The following is a 21,205-nucleotide window of genomic DNA, read 5'->3' as shown; positions in this document are numbered from 1 at the left end:
TGACTAATTTTTAAAAATTTTCTAAATTCCTTTATAACACTGCAACTTATGTACTATAAAAAAGGTTTCATGCCAAGCGATACTGCCCGTCACCATCGCGCCTGTATTCTGGATGTACTCAAGGAGGCTCTTGAAGAGGCGAAACTGCAACCAGAGGACATAGACTGCGTGGCTTACACAAAAGGTATAATTGCAGTCGATGTGTCTGTCCTATGGGCAGACATCCATATTGATCCCACTGTAAACACAGCCGCCAATGGAAGGGCATTTGACCAGAAAAGTCTATTAGAAGCGTCTATTGAAACACAGTGTCTGGCACTGCACGTGCACTGGGCTTCTAATAGGGACTGCTGATAAACCACACAAGTTGTTGCATGTTCCTTTAACAGCTGTGTTTAGGACTGGATTTCTAGAAGAATGTCTTAAATAGGGGAGGTGCTTTTTCAATTTAAAAAAAGATCAGTGATCTCTTAATCATAAATTATAATGAAGTTTACAGCACTTTTGTGAAAATTATTATACAGCTGCGCCTTTATCAGCAGTGTGATCATAGCTTCTCTGAATACATTGCATCATAATGTATCTCGTACTGATAAACCGTCTGCATTCAATGTTCTGCAAACCTCAAAGAGGATGTAGCCGCTCAAAGCTTCATGACTTGGTCTCTGTAAATTGTCATTTTGCATCTTATTCTGCATCTGACATTAACCTGGTGTATCTGACCTTCTGCAGTATGGGAGCTTTGTTACAAGGAGTACCTAAAAGGAATGCAGAAGTAGCAATTGCATCCCAGTCCCAAAACCTGAAAAAAAAATGTCAGGTCCCCTGATTTTTTTTTTTTAAAACTGTCCTCCTGATCGGTTAGATATTTAGTCATGCATACTAGTTATATATGTATTGCTTTGGAACTGCACACATTTGAGAAAAATCAACATATATACAGCACCTTGCTTAATGTTAATGAACCAGGACTAGTCCAGAGAGGCATTTACTCATGGAGACAAGTCCGGGTTTAGTAGTCGCAGTCACCCGCCGGACATGAGACCGTTTTTGCGCTGCCATCATCTTCACAGTTTGTGCTCCTTCTGGCATCTCTCCTCCCTAGTCACAGCTTCGCTAATAGCCCTCCGCAAGGCACAGCTATGGCAGTGGAACAGAATTGCCGCTAAGGGACTGAAACTACAGAACCCGAACTAATCTCCGTGACTAAACGCCTCCCCGGACTAGTCCTGGTTCATTAGCATACAGCAAGGTACTGTATATAAGTAGATTTTTCTGAAATGTGCACAATTCTAAAACACAATTATCATTTAACTGGAATATATTAATAAATATCCAAAAGGCCACAGGCGCAGTTTATTGATCCTTCCATGTTCCCTTTAATGCTTAAAGATATATTCTTCATATATAAAACTGTGGCACTGTTTCCTGCAGTTCTTTGTGATATTATGGCATCTCACCTAATTGGTGGCTGGATGGGAGGCTCATTAATAACTTTATAATGGGACCCAAGACATCCATTCTACTAAAATAACTTTTTTTTGTTGCACTATATAGGACCTGGCATGGGAGCACCTCTGTTGTCAGTGGCCATAGTTGCACGTACAGTCGCTCAGCTGTGGAAGAAGCCACTTCTTGGCGTGAATCACTGCATTGGCCACATTGAGATGGGGCGTTTGATGACAGGAGCTATAAATCCCACTGTGCTGTATGTCAGTGGAGGCAATACACAGGTAAGTCCTAAAAGTGAGCAATAGTCAACCAAAAATGCCCTAACCTCATGATAGAAAACTAGTTTAAAGTGCGTGTTTCATCATCAGAGACAGCCACTTTTAGATTAGCTGAAGAAAAGCAGACCTTTTCCCCGCAGTATCTGTAATGTAGTACTGAATGGCGGTGTTTCAGATGAATGGCCTTCCAAGTAATACATACAGGTCTGAGTCTGCCATAAGGGGTCACATTCGGGCATATAGACAGGAGTTGATGACCACTTCTCTCCTTTACACAAGGAAATGTGGCCAAATGTAATTATTATTTCAGTTAGAATTTGTTCATTCCTCATTTTTTTCCTCTTTTTGGGGTTTATGTTAAGAAGTATCTAGATTGTGTCTGTAGGGTTTAATGGGTCTGACGTATTCCGAAAGAGTCCCAGTAAAGCCTCCATCCAGGTATATTTTATGGTGGTAGTCAATCAGACATATATGTATTTCAGAGGCGTGTATAAGCATCTATCAGGGTATATACAAACAGAAGCAAAAAAATGAACATAGTCTATACTGGGGGAACATAAATGGCTGCATGGTTTGCAGCTAAAAAAAATCATTTTCTTTGCTGTTAGGAAAGCACCAACTCTGATGGTGTGTCACATACATTGCCCAACATTTACAGTCCGTTTCAGTCTGATGTTCACCAGCTTGGTTCTAGCTGCCAGGCTTTTTCATAAGACAGAATTGTAATCAAACTAAGGGCAGAGAAACATTATTGGAGCTTAGTAAGGCTGATGCATTACAATGAAACACTTCAAAGTGCCCTGGATGAATTTGCTCCTCCTATGCATAGAACACCACAACACAGATGGCGACAACCCTGGCACACCCTGCAAACACGTTTCCTGCAGCGGTGGTCCAGGTGCGCCGAACGTCTGTGGAGAAAATCCAACCTACCCGAAGATTTCATCCATTATAAGTTTATGTTTCAAACATCACTGCCCTTCACCTCTCAAAACAAACCTATTTCAACACCCTCATCACCTCACTGTCCAATAACCCTAAACGTCTCTTTGACACTTTTCATTCTCTACGCAACCCAAGAGTGCAGGCCCCAACCACGGAGCTTCGAGCTGATGATCTGGCCAATTACTTCAAAGAAAAAATTGACCAGATCCGACAGGAAATTATCTCCAAATCACCTCATACTATGCACTGTCCTCCCTCCCCCAATGCATCTAGCTCACTCTCTGATTTTGAACCAGTCACAGAAGAAGAAGTAAGCAGGCTCCTTGCATCTTCTCTCCCAACTACTTGCACCAGTGACCCATTTCCGTCACATCTACTCCAGCCCCTTACCCCTGCTGTCACCTCTCACCTAACTAAAATATTTAACCTCTCTCTCTCTTCTGGTATCTTTCCCTCCTCATTTAAGCATGCCATCATTCAGCCACTACTTAAAAAACCATCCCTCGACCAAAACTGTGCCGCTAACTATAGACCTGTCTCTAATCTTCCCTTCATCTCTAAACTCCTGGAACGCCTGGTCCACTCCCGTCTTATCCGCTATCTCTCATTAAACTCTCTTCTCGACCCTCTCCAATCCGGTTTCCGCTCTTTACATTCTACTGAAACTGCCCTCACTAAAGTCTCTAATGATCTACTAATGGCTAAATCAAATGGTCATTACTCCATGCTAATTCTCTTGGATCTCTCTGCAGCATTTCACACTGTGGATCATCAGCTCCTCCTCACTATGCTCCGTTCCATTTGCCTCAAGGACACCGTTCTCTCCTGATTCTCCTCCTATCTCTCTGACCGCTCCTTTACTGTATCTTTTGCTGGCTCCTCCTCCTCTCATCTTCCCCTTACTGTTGGGGTTCCTCAAGGATCAGTCCTAGGCCCCCTCCTCTTCTCTTTGTTTGACCAATAGGGGCAATATACAATCAGTAGATTTGGTTTCCAGTACCATCTCTATGCTGACGACACCCTATTATACGCTTCTTCTGACATCACGCCAGCCTTTCTAGAAAACACCGGCAATTGTCTAAACGCTGTGTCTAACATCATGTCCTCACTATATCTGAAACTGAACCAGTCAAAGACTGAACTCCTTGTGTTTCCTCCCGCTACTGATGTACCTATACCCCCGACATTGCCATTTCCGTGTGTGATTCTACTATTACTACCCAGCAACATGCCCGCTGTCTTGGGGTCATACTTGACTCCGAGCTTTCCTTTGTCCCCCACATCCGATCACTGGTTCGCTCTTGTTATCTGCACCTCAAAAACATTTCTAGAATTCGACCTTTTCTTACTTTTGACCCTGCAAAAACTGACTATTTCTTTTATTTATTCTCGTCTCGACTATTGTAACTCCCTTCTAATCGGTCTCCCTCTTACCAAACTCTCCCCCTCCAATCTGTCTTGAATGCTGCTGCCAGGATCATATTCCTCGCCAATCGTTACACCAATGCCTCTACCTTATGCCAGTCATTACACTGGCTACCCATCCACTCCAGAATCCAGTACAAACTTATTACCCTCACCCACAAAGCCCTCCATGGCTCAGCACCACCCTACATCTCCTCCCTTGTTTCAGTATACCATTCTACCCGCGCCCTCCGTTCTGCTGATGACCTGAGGTTAGTATCCTCAATAATCAGAACCTCCCACTCCCGTCTTCAAGACTATACACGTGCTGCGCCAATTCTTTGGAATGCACTTCCCAGGTCAATACGATTAGTCCCCAATCCCCACAATTTTAAAGGGAAGGTGCCATCCAAAAATTTTTTTTTCAGCAATTGAAAAAATGTAAAGAATTAATGTTTACATTTTCTTAAAAAATATTATCATTTGTTTTTAATTTTGCAAAATATGAAAAATAATTTTAAAAAGTTTGGCATTTCCACTTGCTAACACTAGGGGCAGCAGCTACTGAAATCTGGCACAAAAACCTATGACATCTAGGAACACAGTGATCAGCCATTTTAATGGGGCCTGCAAAGTTTCTGACTGTCTTTGCATGTAAAGTCTAGATCAGAACAGGTCATCAATCAGCTGAAATGTTTCCTGGATTTCTGTGGAGCAGACAAGCAGACGGTCCATCCATGTGTATAAAACACAGCGGTCTATGTACAATCCCTGGCACCGAACAGGGCGCCCCCATAGACCAGCACACTGCTCTCCTGTGCTGCTGTCACCCTGCTCCTTCCACCATATATCAGGCCCCTGTCACCTCTCTTTCACACATCGCCAGGACAGGATCTGAGGAGAGGAATGGTGTCTTCGGTCACTGAGGATAGCAAATAGAAAAAATAAAGACGCGCACTCGTGCTGTAGGAGGAGGTGCTGACTGAACGTGGATATACCACAGGTAAAAGTCAACGGGTAGACAGTCGCACTCAAAATTGAATGTCACTGGCATCAGAGTCATTAAAGGAATTATTATGATTTTTATTAATTTTTTTTTCAATAAATCAAGAAAAGTGAAAAAACACCGCAAACAGAGATCAGATTCCAAACATGAGTATTACACGGTTACGTTTCGACCTATACCTAGGTCTTTCTCAAACCATACTCAATAGGAGTGTCAAGGTATATGGAAAGAGGACAATTTTTCAGAGTCCCAAAGTAAGGGCTGTGGCAAGAGAGCGGCCGCTACACACAGGGGAGGATTAGATACACGGCTCAGCAGTCAGTATCACACAGGATAGGATTAGATACACGGCTCAGCAGTCAGTATCACACAGGATAGGATTAGACACACGGCTCAGCAGTCAGTATCACACAGGATAGGATTAGACACACGGCTCAGCAGTCAGTATCACACAGGATAGGATTAGACACACGGCTCAGCAGTCAGTATCACACAGGAGAGGATTAGATACACGGCTCAGCAGTCAGTATCACACAGGAGAGGATTAGATACACGGCTCAGCAGTCAGTATCACACAGGATAGGATTAGACACACGGCTCAGCAGTCAGTATCACACAGGATAGGATTAGATACACAGCTCAGCAGTCAGTATCACACAGGAGAGGATTAGATACACGGCTCTGCAGTCAGTATCACACGGGGAGGATTAGATACACGGCTCAGCAGACAGTATCACACAGGATAGGATTAGATACACAGCTCAGCAGTCAGAATCACACAGGAGAGGATTAGATACACGGCTCAGCAGTCAGTATCACACAGGAGAGGATTAGATACACGGCTCAGCAGACAGTATCACACAGGAGAGGATTAGATACACGGCTCAGCAGACAGTATCACACAGGAGAGGATTAGATACACGGCTCAGCAGACAGTATCACACGAGAGGATTAGATACACGGCTCAGCAGTCAGTATCACACAGGGGAGGATTAGATACACGGCTCAGCAGACAGTATCACACAGGAGAGGATTAGATACACGGCTCAGCAGACAGTATCACACAGGGGAGGATTAGATACACGGCTCAGCAGACAGTATCACACAGGATAGGATTAGACACATGGCTCAGCAGTCAGTATCACAGGGGAAGATTAGATACACGGCTCAGCAGACAGTATCACACAGGGGAGGATTAGATACACGGCTCAGCAGACAGTATCACACGATAGGATTAGGTACACGGCTCAGCAGTCAGCATCACACAGGATAGGATTAGATACATAGCTCAGTAGTCAGTATCACACAGGGGAGGATTAGATACACGGCTCAGCAGACAGTATCACACGGGAGGATTAGATACACGGCTCAGCAGACAGTATCACACGATAGGATTAGGTACACGGCTCAGCAGTCAGCATCACACAGGATAGGATTAGATACATAGCTCAGCAGTCAGTATCACACAGGGGAGGATTAGATACACGGCTCAGCAGTCAGTATCACACAGGATAGGATTAGATACACAGCTCAGCAGGCAGCATCACACAGGAGAGGATTAGATACACGGCTCAGCAGTCAGTATCACACAGGATAGGATTAGATACACTGCTCAGCACACAGTATCACACAGGATAGGATTAGATACACGGCTCAGCAGACAGTATCACACAGGATAGGATTAGATACACGGCTCAGCAGATAGTATCACACAGAATAGGATTAGATACACAGCTCAGCAGTCAGCATCACACAGGATAGGATTAGATACATAGCTCAGCAGTCAGTATCACACAGGATAGGATTAGATACACGGCTCAGCAGTCAGTATCACACAGGATAGGATTAGATACACAGCTCAGCAGGCAGCATCACACAGGAGAGGATTAGATACACGGCTCAGCAGTCAGTATCACACAGGATAGGATTAGATACACTGCTCAGCACACAGTATCACACAGGATAGGATTAGATACACGGCTCAGCAGACAGTATCACACAGGATAGGATTAGATACACGGCTCAGCAGATAGTATCACACAGAATAGGATTAGATACACAGCTCAGCAGTCAGCATCACACAGGATAGGATTAGATACATAGCTCAGCAGTCAGTATCACACAGGATAGGATTAGATACACGGCTCAGCAGTCAGTATCACACAGGATAGGATTAGATACACAGCTCAGCAGGCAGCATCACACAGGAGAGGATTAGATACACGGCTCAGCAGGCAGTATCACGCAAGACAGTATTACAAATATGCCCACACTGGTGAAACTTCCAGCCCCCCCCCCCCCCCAATTATACACTAGACTATGGGCTGTATATGTCACTGTCCTCAGACAGCCATAAAAGCTCTCATAAAAAGGAAAGTGTCAGATTACCGGAGATCACTGGGGCTGTGAGTGAGGAGGCGGAGACAGAGCAGGAGGACAGGGGAGCTGGAGCAGGAAGCACAGTGCAGAACGTGGAGCTCAGCAGATAGCACTGGGCTACAGTAAAATGGCGCCCAGCCACACCTACAGCAGTGAATGGTGCAGCCCACAGGGGCGTGCCCAGTTCACTGCTAATGAGGCTGCAATGTGGGTCGGGAACCGACCGCAGTCTCCTATGTCCAGGGACGGCCATATTTGCAGACTGTATGAGTCCTCCACAGATCTGCAAATCAAGATGGCAGCGCCCAGTGGCTACATTAAAACATTATTACAAACAAACCATAAATCCTGGTTAGTACAACATTTGCTGAAACGACATGTTTTGTTACTTACTCTTTTTTTTGCAAATTATATAAAATTGCGGCACCTTCCCTTTAAGCGTGCCCTGAAAACTCATTTATTCAGACTGGCCTACCGCCTCAACACATTAACCTAATCTATCCCTATGTGGCACAGCCAAAAGTTTTTTACCATAACCAGGTTCCTCGCATCATGTTCCCACATGCTTTATGCATCCATTAGCCCTCTGCATCTGTGCTGTTACACACTTAACATTATGGCTGGTCCATACAATCAGGGCAACTGTTAACACCTACCTTTCATGTCTCCCCTTTTTTCCTCATAGATTGTAAGCTTGCGAGCAGGGCCCTCATTCCTCTTGGGGTATCTGGTTATGATCTATGTGATTATTGTTATGCTGTAATGTATATTGTCTGTACAAGTCCCCTCTGAAATGTAAAGTGCTGCGGAATATGTCGGCGCTATAGAAATAAAATGTATTATTATTATTATTATTATTATTATCTTCTCTATATCCATTATTATAGGCTTTGTCCGGTCTTAAGCTACAAGTCTGAAGTCACTCTTTTTGACTGCAGAATTTTGAATCCTCACATCACGTGCCATGTGGAGACACTCCAGTGTGGAGAGCAGGCCATCATGTGACTGCAAGTATGCGATATGCATCTTCCAAGCCACTTTACAACTAGATCGGCACAGCCTCGCTCAATGCTAGTATATTGAGCAAGGCCAAGAGCAGTCCAGGCGAATGTGGCCAGCTTATGTGTATGCATGCGCTGTGAGGATTCACAAGTCTGCAGCCATATAGAGTGACTTCAGACTTGAAGCTTAAGACTGGAAAAGCTTTTAACTTCTTTTTGTTATAAAAGAGCACAAGTAGAACTGTCATGCATTTCACTGTATAATTTAGTGTGTAAATAAACTGTGTGCTAAAGAATAGGAATTCTTAATACAAAGTAGGACCTCTGTCATTGTCTTTTAATGCATAGGTAATTGCATATTCTGAGCGCCGGTACCGGATATTTGGGGAGACAATAGATATTGCTGTAGGAAACTGTCTAGACCGTTTTGCCAGGGTTCTGAAGGTATGAGATTTTTTTTTACTTTTCTAATCAAACCATGTCATATAAAACATAATACTGAAAGAAAGAAGATTGTATTATTCTAAACACACTCAACTTGTCTAGGTAATAACTATAGAAAATTAAAATGGCTGCCATATTGTTACATGGACAGTAACACTTCCTGGAATGTTATTAGGATAGGTGCCTGTGAGTACATACAGTGGGAAGCACCTCTGCTGTGACCTGGGGATAACTTACACCATGTACTGCCAGCTAGCTCCAGATCAGAGCAACCTCTTCTTACCTCAGCACCACTGGTTTCTTCAGTATTAGATCAGAAAGGCAGGGTGGGCAGCAGTGTGAGAAGCCTCTTCTTACCTCAGCACCATTGGTATCTTCAGTATTAGATCAGAAAGGCAGGGTGGTCAGCAGTGTGCGCAGCCCCTTCTTACCTCAGCACCACTGGTATCTTCAGTATTAGATCAGAAAGGCAGGGTGGTCAGCAGTGTGAGCAGTCTCTTCTTACCTCAGCACCACTGGTATCTTTAGTATTAGATCCGAAAGTCAGGGTGGACAGCAGTGTGAGAAGTCTCTTCTTACAGTACCTCAGCACCACTGGTATCTTTAGTATTAGATCCAAAAGTCAGGGTGGACAGCAGTGTGAGAAGTCTCTTCTTACAGTACCTCAGCACCACTGGTATCTTTAGTATTAGATCAGAAAGGCAGGGTGGACAGCAGTGTGAGCAGCCTTTTCTTACCTCAGTACTACTGGTATCTCCAGGATTAGATCACAAAGACAGAGTGGACAGCAGTGAGAGCAGCCTCTTCTTACCTCAGTACCACTGGTATCTCCAGAATTGGAACAGATAGGCAGGGCGGGCAGCAGTGTGAGCAACCTCTTCTGTTTCAAAATTCCAATGGGAGCAAATCTTGGTGAAGTTTCCTACTGCACATGGTCACAAGCACCTGTACTAACATTCTGGGACAGAATTATGTCAGTGCAACAAGATGGTGATCATTTTAATGTACTATAGCGATTACCTCCCTAGTGAAAAGAAGAGTGATTTGCTAAGGTATTTAGGAATTTATATATAAAGCCAAAAAAACTGAATTTGTGATTTTTACAATAAAGAATTATTATACCTATAAAAATGCAATTTTTTTTTTACTAATGGTCAAACAAAATTATTTATTTGTAATTATACTAAATTTGTTTCATACTTCTGGTTTGTCCAAGATCTCGAATGACCCCAGCCCTGGCTATAACATTGAACAAATGGCTAAGAAGTGAGTATAAAGTGCAGTTCCCTCTCCTTATGATGTTTTACTATAGTAACCTGTCAGGGCACATCAAAATAATTTAAGATAAATAACCAACATGTATTAAAAAAAAAAAAAAATTTGAAAACAAAGTTCATCAGTCATGTGATCATAAAATATATATCCCGCATGTATAACACACTCAAGACCAAACACGCACAATACAATATGCACAATATAAATCGGAACCCTGCAATAAAACCTGTAGCCACAAGAGGGCACCAAAATAGCCCAAAACAAGTAAAAGGGTTAAGAGATGCAATGGCAAGATCGTGATGGGCAGATGAAATTAGTCCACTGATATGCAGTAATAAGGAAAAACTCCCTGAATAAGTACCCGGCTGGGCAAAGACAGTAACACTGTAATAATGCTTTGTTAATTGAAGGTAATATTCTGGGTACCGGGCACCCACCACTCCCAACTTGCATTTTGATAGAAGTGCATTGTTCCCCCTTTTTTTTTTTAATATAAGAAGGGTTGACTTTATGATTGTTTAATTCTGGTTTTTACAAGTCTTTTTTATATTTTTTTTTTTGCGGCCTAATAGGTGTACTAAGAAGGCAGACCTGCGAGCCATTTGTAGGCCCCCCGCTGCCTGGTATACACCAAAGGGGCCCAATGCCTGCAAAGCACTGTGCATTTATACTGTGACCGATTCCGTATGTTTTTACAATCCCCTAAATTAGTCGGGAGACTGATAGCTGTATAACATTAGACATAACATAAATGTGTTACATTAGTAACGCACGTGCATTAAAGCTTTCCATTAATTTTAACCTTAGGGGCAAAAAGTTTGTAGAACTTCCTTATACCGTGAAGGGGATGGATGTGTCCTTCTCTGGTATTCTGTCATATACTGAGGTAAGATGTATTCCCATATCAACTGCAGTGAAGAAAATGTGGATGTATTCAATGAAAACGATTTATTACCCTTAGACTACAGTATTAGGAGGTAACTAAGTATTCCCTGTAGGCAGTTAGCCCAAGTCAGGGCAGCGATCACTTTTTTTTTTCGACATAGCCATATACCATGTAAGAATTAGTTGTTTTTTGTGGGGCAAGTTGCAGCCTTAAATGACATTAATTTCACCATATAATATACAGAAAAACGGGATTAAAATCTAGAGGCGATGAAATGGTGAATAAAAACACAGTTCCGCTATAGTTTGTTGAGTTTTGTTTTTATGATGTTCATTATGCAGTAAAAATGACCTAGTGAAATGATTCTCCAGGCTGATAGCATTACGGCGATGCCAAACAAAAGGTTTTTAATATTTTCATGGTTAGAAAAAAAAAAAGTGTTGCGCTTATGACCACTCCAGCATTTTTGGGGTATTTTTTTTCAGTGCTGGAGTGGTGCTTCTACTGTACAGTCCCTGCCTCTGGTCTTGTACTCACTCTTTGGAGTCTTCACTTTTTTTTCTGCGCTGATCCAGTGTTGCGGTGCCATCTTGTGACTACAATTTCTGACTGGCCGGGAGTCAGAAGTTTCGTCACAATCTCTCAATGCAAGTCTATGCGAGCCAGAATGAGGATCTCATTGAAAAGTGATCTCCGCGCAGCTCCATGAAACACTAAAGTGATCCGGGAACTGTAGTGATAAAAGATGAAGATGCCAGCAGGTGAGTATGAAAGTAGGGGCAGGAAACTTAGATTAGAAGCAACACTCCAAACCTGCAAAAAAAAGAAGCACTGGAGTGGTGCGTTAGTAATTTTGTCCAGTATTAAAATTAGACTTTATCACTGTATAAAGGATTTAAATTGGGCCGATTATGCAAATGATACTCTGTCACAGTATTTTGTGGTCAATTTTCTCTTATCCCTTTGGAAAATTGAAAACTTGAGGCCAAAGTAACATTTTAGTGGAAAAAATGGTAATTTTACATTGACTCAGCCCAATGTTATACAATTCTGTGAATCACCTGAGGGTTAAAAATGCTCCCTACACTGCTAGATTAATTCCTCAAGAGGTGTAGTTTCCAAAATAGGGACACTTGTGGGGGTTTCAGCTGTTTTGGCATGTTTTTCGCAATCAGCCAAAATTGCGCTCTAGAATTTAATTGGCTCTCCTTCCCTTGCAAGCCCTGCCGTAGGCTCAAAAAGTAGTATTCCAGCCCACCACATGTGGTATCTGTGTACTCAGGATACATTGCACAACAAGTTGCATGGTCCATTTTCTCTTGTTACCCTTGTGACATCAATATAAAATTCTGAGAAGTGCATGTGGGCTCAAGGTGCCCATCACCACACCCTTAGTTAAGCTCCTTGAAGGGTGCAGTCTCAAAAATTGGATTATTTGTGGGGGGTTTCCACTGTTTAGGCACATCAGGGGCTCTGCAAACACAGCATGGCATCCGCCATCTACTTTCCAATTTTGCATTCCAAAAGTCAGTTGGCGCTTCTTCTCTTCCAAGCCCTGCCTTGTGCCAAAACACTAGTTTTCCACCACATATGCGGTATGTGTGTACTGAAATGAAATTATGGGGTCCATTTTCTACTGTCACCCTTATGAGAATAAAAAAAAATTGGGGCGAAAGTAAAATTTTTGCAAATTGAAGGTAACATTTTCACTTTTCCCTTCCACATTGCATAAATTCCTGTGAGGCACCTGAAGGGTTAATAAACTTCTTGAATGTTGCTTTGAGCACCTTGAGGGGTACAGTTTTTAGAATGGTGTTGCTTTTGGGTATTTTCTGTCATACAGGCCCTTCAGCGTCACCTCAAATGTGTTGTGGTGCCTAAAAAAAAAATTTTGTTTGGAAAATTAGAAATTGCTGATCAACTTTTAACCTTTCTTTATAACAAAAAAATGTAGGTTTCAAATATTGTACTGATATAAAGTAGACATGTGGTAAATGTTATTTATTAACACTGTGGTTTAAGCACCACTAACACCTACATACACAATCCATATAGTAAGGCTTCAATGCACAAAATATACTATAAAGATCTTGGTGATTTTTTTTTATTGGTTTGCATTTGTTCTATTTTTCATGTCTCTGTTTTTACAGCTCCACTCGTGGTGCTTAAAAGTTAAGTCTCCTGCCCTCTGGTGTCCTCACTGGTTTTGGGTGCCTGTTCTGTCCCGCGGCGCCACCTTGTGAGCGCAGCAGAAACTAAGTCACATATAGGGGTCCTATATATTGGAAAATCCCCAAAAGTGATACCATTTTAAAAACGGCGCCCCTCGACATACTGAAAACTGCTGTCAGGTAGTTTATTAACCCTTCAGATGCTTTTCAGAAATTAATACATATTAACCCTTCAGATGCTTTTCAGAAATTAATACAAAGTGGCGTGATAGGAATGAAAAAGTGTTTGTTTACCACCTAAATGTCGCTAACTTCTGAACGGGCCACTATAGCCGGGAGACTCTTAAGGCCGCTATTTGGCCATGAACTGCCATGGCAAACCTCAGGACCACACATTCATGATCTCAGGGTGCCAATGGGGATAAAGTGGGAGCCCCCACACTATTTTAACCATTTATATGATGTAGTCCTTATTGACAGCAGCATCTAAGGCCTGTTTCACACTTCAGGTGTTTGACGGCAGTTGAAATCCGCCAAAGTGTAAAAAACGGAGCCGCATCTGACAGGTGAGTAACGACCGCCGACCGCTGCTGCATCGTTAGTGAGATCTGCCTGTTTGGCAGCTCACTAGCGACCATTTAGCGATGCACCAGCGATCCTGACCGGGTCATATTGTGGTCGGGATCACTGGTGCATCGCTAAATGTAACGGGGCCTTAAGGGGTTAAACAGATATGGACGGTGCCAACACTGATCGTGGCTGATGCAGCAAGTTATCAGTTATAGTGAACAGCCGACACCTGCTGGATTATCACCTGTATGGGGTTGCTATTCTCTTATATCTCAGATCAGTTAAAAGACTATTGGCGGTCATCAAGGGGTTAAGCACCACTCCAGCTGCTAAATAAAAAAATGCTAGAGTGGTGCTTAAACCCCTTAACGACCGCCGATACTCCTTTTAACGGCGGCAGTTAAGGGTACTTATGCCACAGCGCCGCTTTTTAACGGCACAGAGGAATAAGGGTATAGCGCCCCCCAGAGTCGGAATTTCTCTGGGATCTCGGCTACCAGGGGGTAGCTGAGACCCCAAACAACATGATTCGGGTCGTTTTTTACCGACCCAGGTGTTGCGATCGCTATTATTAACAGTATAATGGTGACCGCAAAAAAGTCAGATTTTCCATTTAATTTCTCTCTCCTCCGCCGGCGTCTTCTACCGGGAGAAAATGGTGGGTGCATGCGCAGTGTGCCTGCTGAGATCTGCCAGCTGGCACCCGGCAACTATTGAGTCATTTTAATCCCTGTGATAGACCCTATCACAGTCATCAAAATGAAAACTTAGTAAATCGAACCTCCCCTTTATCACCCCCTTAGTTAGCTAAAAATAATAAAATTAAAAAAATGCATTTATTTCCATTTTTCCATTAGGGTTAGAGTTGGGCTAGGGTTGGGGCTAAAGATAGGGTTGTGGTTATGGTTGAGATTACAGTTAGGGATAAGGATTACGTTTGTGGTTAGGGTTAGGGTTGGGATTAGGGTTGGAGTTACATTTGGGGGGTTTCCACTGTTTAGTTACATCAGGGGGTCTCCAAACGCTCCACCATTGATTCCAGCCAATTTTGCATTCAAAAAGTCAAACGGTGCTCCCTCCCTTCCCCTACCATGTACCCCACATATGAGGTATCGGTGTACTCAGGAGAAATTGCACAACAAATTTTGTGATCCATTTTCTCCTGGTACCCTTGTGAAAATAAAAAAAATTGGTTCCAAAGTAAATTTTTTGTGAAAAAAGTAAAATGTTCATTTTTTTCCTTCCACATTGCTTTAGTTCTCGTGAAGCACCTGAAGGGTTAACAAACTTTTTTTAAGACTGGTGTTACTTTTGGGTATTTTCTGTTATATTGTTCCCCCCCCCCAAACTCACTTGTGAGGTGGTCCCTGAAAAAAATGGTTTTGTAAATTTTGTTGGAAAAATAAGAAATCGTTGGTCAACTTTTAACCCCTATAATGTCCTAGCAAAAAATTATGTTTCCAAAATTGGGCTGATGTGAAGTAGACTTGTGGGAAATGTTATTTATTAACTATTTTGTGTGACACCACTCTGATTTAAGGGCATAAAAATTAAAAGTTTGAAAATTGAAAAGGCAGTAATCAAAAGATTAGGTAAATAGTAGAATTTTTATAACAAAAATGCTGTTGACTTAAATAGGTAGCCACCCGGTATTTGCCTTATGCATATATGAGAGAAGTCCCCAGATGCAGGCAGACGCTGAAATGCACGTCGGGGCAGGGTGCATCCTGGGGACTTCTCTCATATATGCCTAAGGTAAATACCGGGTGGCTAACTATTTGACCTATTTAAGTCAACAGCATTTTTGTTATAAAAATTCTTTCTACTATTTACCTAATCTTTTGATTACTGCCTTAGCCACCTTTACTTGCTCTGCACTTGCACTTTATATTCTATTTGGTATTTTATCTCTGCATATGCATTATTTTGCTGATTGCATTTTTTAACCTAACCTGTGGCACCTACAGTGCCTTGCGAAAGTATTCGGCCCCTGGAACTTTTCAACCTTTTCCCACATATCATGCTTCAAACATAAAGATACCAAATGTAAATTTTTGGTGAAGAATCAACAAGTGGGACACAATTGTGAAGTTGAATGAAATTTATTGGTTATTTTAAATTTATGTGGAAATTCAAAAACTGAAAAGTGGGGTGTGCAATATTATTCGGCCCCTTTAACGTAATACTTTGTTGCGCCACCTTTTGCTGCGATTACAGCTGCAAGTTGCTTGTCTCTATCAGTTTTGTACATCGAGAAACTGAAATTCTTGCCTATTCTTCCTTGGCAAACAGCTCGAGCTCAGTGAGGTTTGATGGAGATCGTTTGTGAACAGCAGTTTTCAGCTCTTTCCACAGATTCTCGATTGGATTCAGGTCTGGACTTTGACTTGGCCACTCTAACACCTGGATACGTTTATTTGTGAACCATTCCATTGTAGATTATGCTTTATGTTTGGGATCATTGTCTTGTTGGAAGACAAATCTCCGACTCAGTCTCAGGTCTTTTGCAAACTCCAACAGGTTTTCTTCAAGAATGGTCCTGTATTTGGCTCCATCCATCTTCCTATCAATTTTAACCATCTTCCCTGTCCCTGCTGAAGAAAAGCAAGCCCAAACCATGATGCTGCCACCATGTTTGACAGTGGGGATGGTGTGTTCAGGGTGATGAGCTTTGTTGCCTTTACGCCAAACATATCGTTTGGCATTGTTTTTGGTTTCATCTGACCAGAGCACCTTCTTCCACATGTTTGGTGTGTCTTCTTGGTGGCTTGTTGCAAACTTTAAATGACACATTTTATGGATATCTTTGAGAAATGGCTTTCTTCTTGCCACTCTTCCATAAAGGCCAGATTTGTGCAGTGTACAACTGATTGTTGTCCTATGGACAGACTGTCCCACCTCAGCTGTAGATCTATGCAGTTCATCCAGAGTGATCATGGGCCTCTTGGCTGCATCTCTGATCAGTCTTCTCCTTGTTTGAGATGAAAGGTTAGAGGGACGGCCAGGTCTTGGTAGATCTGCAGTGGTATGATATTCCTTCCATGTCAATATGATCGCTTGCACAGTGCTCCTTGTGATGTTTAAAATTTTGGAAATCATTTTGTATCCAAATTCGGCTTTAAACTTCTCCACAACAGTATCACGGACCTACCTGTTGTGTTCCTTGGTCTTCATGATGCTCTCTGTGCTTCAAACAGAACCCTGAGACTATCACAGAGCAGGTGCATTTATACGGAGACGTGATTACACACAGGTGCATTATATTTACCATTAGTCATTTAGGACAACATTGGATCATTCAGAGAGCCACAATGAACTTCTGGAGTGAGTTTTCTGCACTGAAAGTAAAGGAGCCGAATAATATCGCACGCCCCACTTTTCAGTTTTTGACTTTCCTCAAAAATTTAAAATAACCAATAAATTTCATTCAACTTCACAATTCTGCCCCACTTGTTGTTGATTCTTCACTAAAAATTTACATTTGGTATCTTTGTGGTTGAAGCATGATATGTGGGAAAAGGTTGAAAAGTTCCAGGGGGCCGAATACTTTCGCAAGGCACTGTATATATGCTATTTGTGACCATTGTGGTTATAACAATTTTGATATTTATTTATTATTCTACCACTGTTACCACACTACTATGCGATCAACGTCGTCTCTTGTGTATATTGTGTATTGCCCCTCTTGGTATTTTGTTCCCCACTCTGCCTCACGTTGTTGTACATTCCTTAATAAATATTGCTATATATTTAATTTTTGGACATTTTATTGTTTTTTTCTTTCTTTATTTTCATATTTCCGATTTGTCCGTTGCATTGTCCATTGGTGCACAGTTGATGGTGATAGTACCCCCTTTTATGTGATTTATATAAGCACCTTGCCTTGAGGTTTAAGTGCTTTACTTCTAGATTTAGTTGAGTAAGCAACTTTATTAAAGCTTCATCTTTAGTAGATGGAGTATAGTATATAGCATTTTAGGAAAAGTTTTTCATTTCCAGAGAGGGCTTTGGGACTTGGTACATAGAAATCTTTTTCTCATTAGAATAAATCGATTATCTGTTGGCCTTGTACTCCATAGACATATTGGGTACAGTATTCCATCAGTCTGCAGAGCAATGAAACCTTTGTAATGTTAATTTTATTGTCTGCATCCTGTACTGTATAATTTACAGATTCCACTGCTTTATTATTACCCACCAGACATAACCTTTCTCCGCTGCCGCCCGCCTGTATTGATTACTTTATTTCTAATGTTATTGTAAGGGCAATGAAACAGTAATGATGTCTGTTGGGTCTGCTTGTTCTAGACACAATTTGTACATACAAATAAGTATTTATAAACCTTGTGGGTTTTTTATCCTAGTCTATATAATCTTGATATTTATATAATCATATTATACCAAAATATAATGATGTAGCAACATATTTACTAAAGGATATCTAAAAAAAACAACTTGGAAGATGTGCAAGATTTTTGTCTCCATGCACACATCTACTATATAATCGTAATTCTGTCTGTTTGTAACGGAAATCCCGCGTTGCTGATTGGTCGCGGACGGCTGGGTGTGACCAATCAGCAACGCGGGATTTCCGTTACAATCAGCAACGCGGGATTTCCGTTACAATCAGCAACGCGGGATTTCCGTTACAATCAGCAACGCGGGATTTCCGTTACAATCAGACAGAATTAGACGATTATATAGTAGAGTAGATGGAGGCCCGATGCTATCGGATCGGGAGGGCACAGAGATATACTCCCCTTACGACGGCCCCTGATCTCCTCTCCACGCTCCCGGCATCTTCCGGTCCCAGTAATGCTTTGCGCGAAAGACTGCTGATGACGTCGCGCTCTCTTCCATTTGGTCAGGATCCCTTGGGCTGGCGGGCAGTGAACTATCCATCTCAGATAACAAAGCAAGTGGTTCTTCCACCTCACAATCTGGAACCGTGGAAGTGGGCGTTTCAGGGACATTTGACTTTCCTTCTTCGGGATCTTGTAACAGGCAGGGATGCGACGCACTTCAGTGGACTATTCGGGTAGACACCTCTTCTTCCCCTTCGGGTTGATCCTCACAGACAGGTCTGTCAGATCCAATTCGGCATTTCACCAGATTCACCTCAGCACACCTGAGTACCGCAGACATCTTACTGTAGGCAGACGACGCCTTCTCCCTCATTTATCAACGTCCAACGTCGTCCCTCTGTCTGTCTCTGGGTGCGACTCCTCTCTTCTCTCTGTACCATTTCTTCCAGGGCGCCGTTCTCTCCAATTAGGAGGACCTTCAGAGGGGTGAGCGGATCTTCGCCGTCGGCCGTCTTGGGTAGGGCAACTTCTGGACATGAGTCCCAGTCTCCTAGACGTCCAACACCCACTTCTGCGTGCCGTCACTGACTGCGCGCTGCCCTCTGTTCGCTCCAGACTCTTCTGCTGCACGCACTTTTCTCTTTTATCTCTCCGCCTCGCTAGGGCTTCCCCCAGGCAACAGGGGAAGGTCCGCCTCACTAAAGCTCCCCCCTCGTGAACAGGGGATGCAGCCTTTCTAGTTCCGGACCCGGCACGCAGGTGCCCTCGGTCCCGTCGTCCCCCTTACACTATCATTAATTAACATCAGCATTTAAATAGTTAAACTGCAGCAATGGGAGAAAGCTACAGATGCTGGTTATATTCACATTGTGTTTGGGGCGCACATCAGTGGCTCTGTCAGGTTCTTAATCTGTTGCCTGGAAAAGCATGCTTCAGGTGGGTACCCACACCCAATGGGCACCTTCACTACTGAAGCAGACAAAATCACTTGCTCTGTCTGACCTTCAATATCAGCAGTTTCTTCCTTCTTTAGGTGGGCACAAAAGCTTAGTTGACCGCGCTTTTGTGACTTCTTTAAGAAGACAGACACTATTGAGATGCATGTCAGACAAAGGAAAAAGTGACTTTGTCTTCCTTATTACAGGGAATAGCCCGTCGGGGGGTTGGGGTGTTCCACCCAAATCTCATTTTTCAGGGCCCCCAATAGAGCCACTGATCGGTGGCCCAAACGCAATGTGAACCTGGCCTAATACAGCTGGGATCTGCCCGGAATGAAACAAGCTTTAAGAGTTTCATACTTTCCTTAGTGACCTTTGAAGAAAATGTATATTATAGGTTGTTAGAAGAATTTGTCACAAGCTTTTTGCAACTTAATCCGAGAGCAGCATAATTTAAATAAAAACTCTTGACAGTGGCATTTAACAGCATGTCACTAGGTCTGCCCATCAGTGCCCCATCATATGATCGCGGTGCGCCGGTGGGTTGGTATGACAACCTGGGGTCTGTGGTTATCATTGCTGATCTGCTATGAGCGCCGCCTAGTGGCCGGCGATCATAGCAGATGAGCATTTGTGCCACACATAGCAGGGCTAAAGCCCAAGCGATCATAAGATCGCAGCTTCAAGTCTCCTTCGGGGACTATTGAAGAAGGTAATAAGTTAAAAAATAGGGATTTTTGTGGTACTCACTGTAAAATCCTTTTCTCCGAGACGCTTATTGGGGACACAGGACCGTCGGTGTATACTACTGCCGCTAGGAGGCGGACACTAAGTGAACAGAAAAAAAGTTAGCTCCTCCTCCGCAGTATACAACCTCACGCTGGCTCTAAGCGAACCAGTTCAGTGCAAAAGCAGTAGGAGAACAAAAAAAATCAACCTTAACTCAGTTACGACATGTCAAGAAAATAACCCACCTATCAAAAAGGAAAACAAAAAGAGCCATCAGGCCAAGATGGTGGGTGCTGTGTCCTCCAATAAGCATCTCAGAGAAAAGGATTTTACCGTGAGTACCACAAAAATCCCTATTTCTTCTTTGCCTCAAAGCAGTCCCTTGGTGGGAAAATGACCCTACGGATTAAGCCATAAGTACCAACTGTCTATAGGTGTGCTACCGATGCCTGGAGAATCCTTCTACCCAGACTCAGATCTGCTGAAATCTGAGTGTGAATATTGTAGTGCTTTGAAAATGTATGCAGATTAGACCAGGTTGCAACCTTGCAAACCTGTTCTGCTGGTGCCGAAGGGCCCAAGAAGCGCCCATCGCCTGTGTGGAGTGTGCCCTGATCCCTGCTGGAACAGGTATGTCCCTGACATGGTAAGATTCCTGAATAGCCAAATTAATGCACCTGGCTATAGTCGACTTTGAGGCAGCGAGTCCCTTCCCGCGACCCTCGGGGAGCATGAACAGCGTGTCTGTCTGACGAAAAGATGCCGTCTGTGACACATACCTCCTGAGAGCTCTCACTAGATCCAATGCATGAAGGGCCTTTTCCACACTGTGTACTGGTGCTGGGCAAAACGAGGGCAAGACAATGTCTTCTTTAATGTGAAAAGAGGAAACGACCCTTGGCACAAAAGGAGGGGCCGGTCT

The 21,205-nt window shown here is 42.9% G+C and overlaps 1 protein-coding gene across 5 annotated transcripts in view; it reads left to right on the top strand.

Moving 5' to 3' along the window:
- OSGEP (O-sialoglycoprotein endopeptidase) overlaps window positions 1–21,205 on the top strand; it is a 54,477-nt gene that overhangs the window by 10,444 nt on the left and 22,828 nt on the right. For all 5 annotated transcript variants that reach the window (XM_073554739.1, XM_073554738.1, XM_073554742.1 and 2 more), the window contains exons 3-7: window positions 65–184; window positions 1,558–1,733; window positions 8,814–8,909; window positions 10,126–10,175; window positions 10,992–11,070. In XM_073554739.1, the coding sequence (XP_073410840.1) occupies window positions 65–184; window positions 1,558–1,733; window positions 8,814–8,909; window positions 10,126–10,175; window positions 10,992–11,070 (521 nt within the window). The remainder of the gene's footprint in view (window positions 1–64; window positions 185–1,557; window positions 1,734–8,813; window positions 8,910–10,125; window positions 10,176–10,991; window positions 11,071–21,205) is intronic.

Source organism: Dendrobates tinctorius, unplaced genomic scaffold (assembly GCF_039654945.1).
Source record: "Dendrobates tinctorius isolate UK_male_01 unplaced genomic scaffold, ASM3965494v1 ptg000213l, whole genome shotgun sequence".
In the NCBI taxonomy this organism is placed as follows: domain Eukaryota; kingdom Metazoa; phylum Chordata; class Amphibia; order Anura; family Dendrobatidae; genus Dendrobates; species Dendrobates tinctorius.
This window is presented reverse-complemented; position numbering and strand designations above follow the sequence as displayed.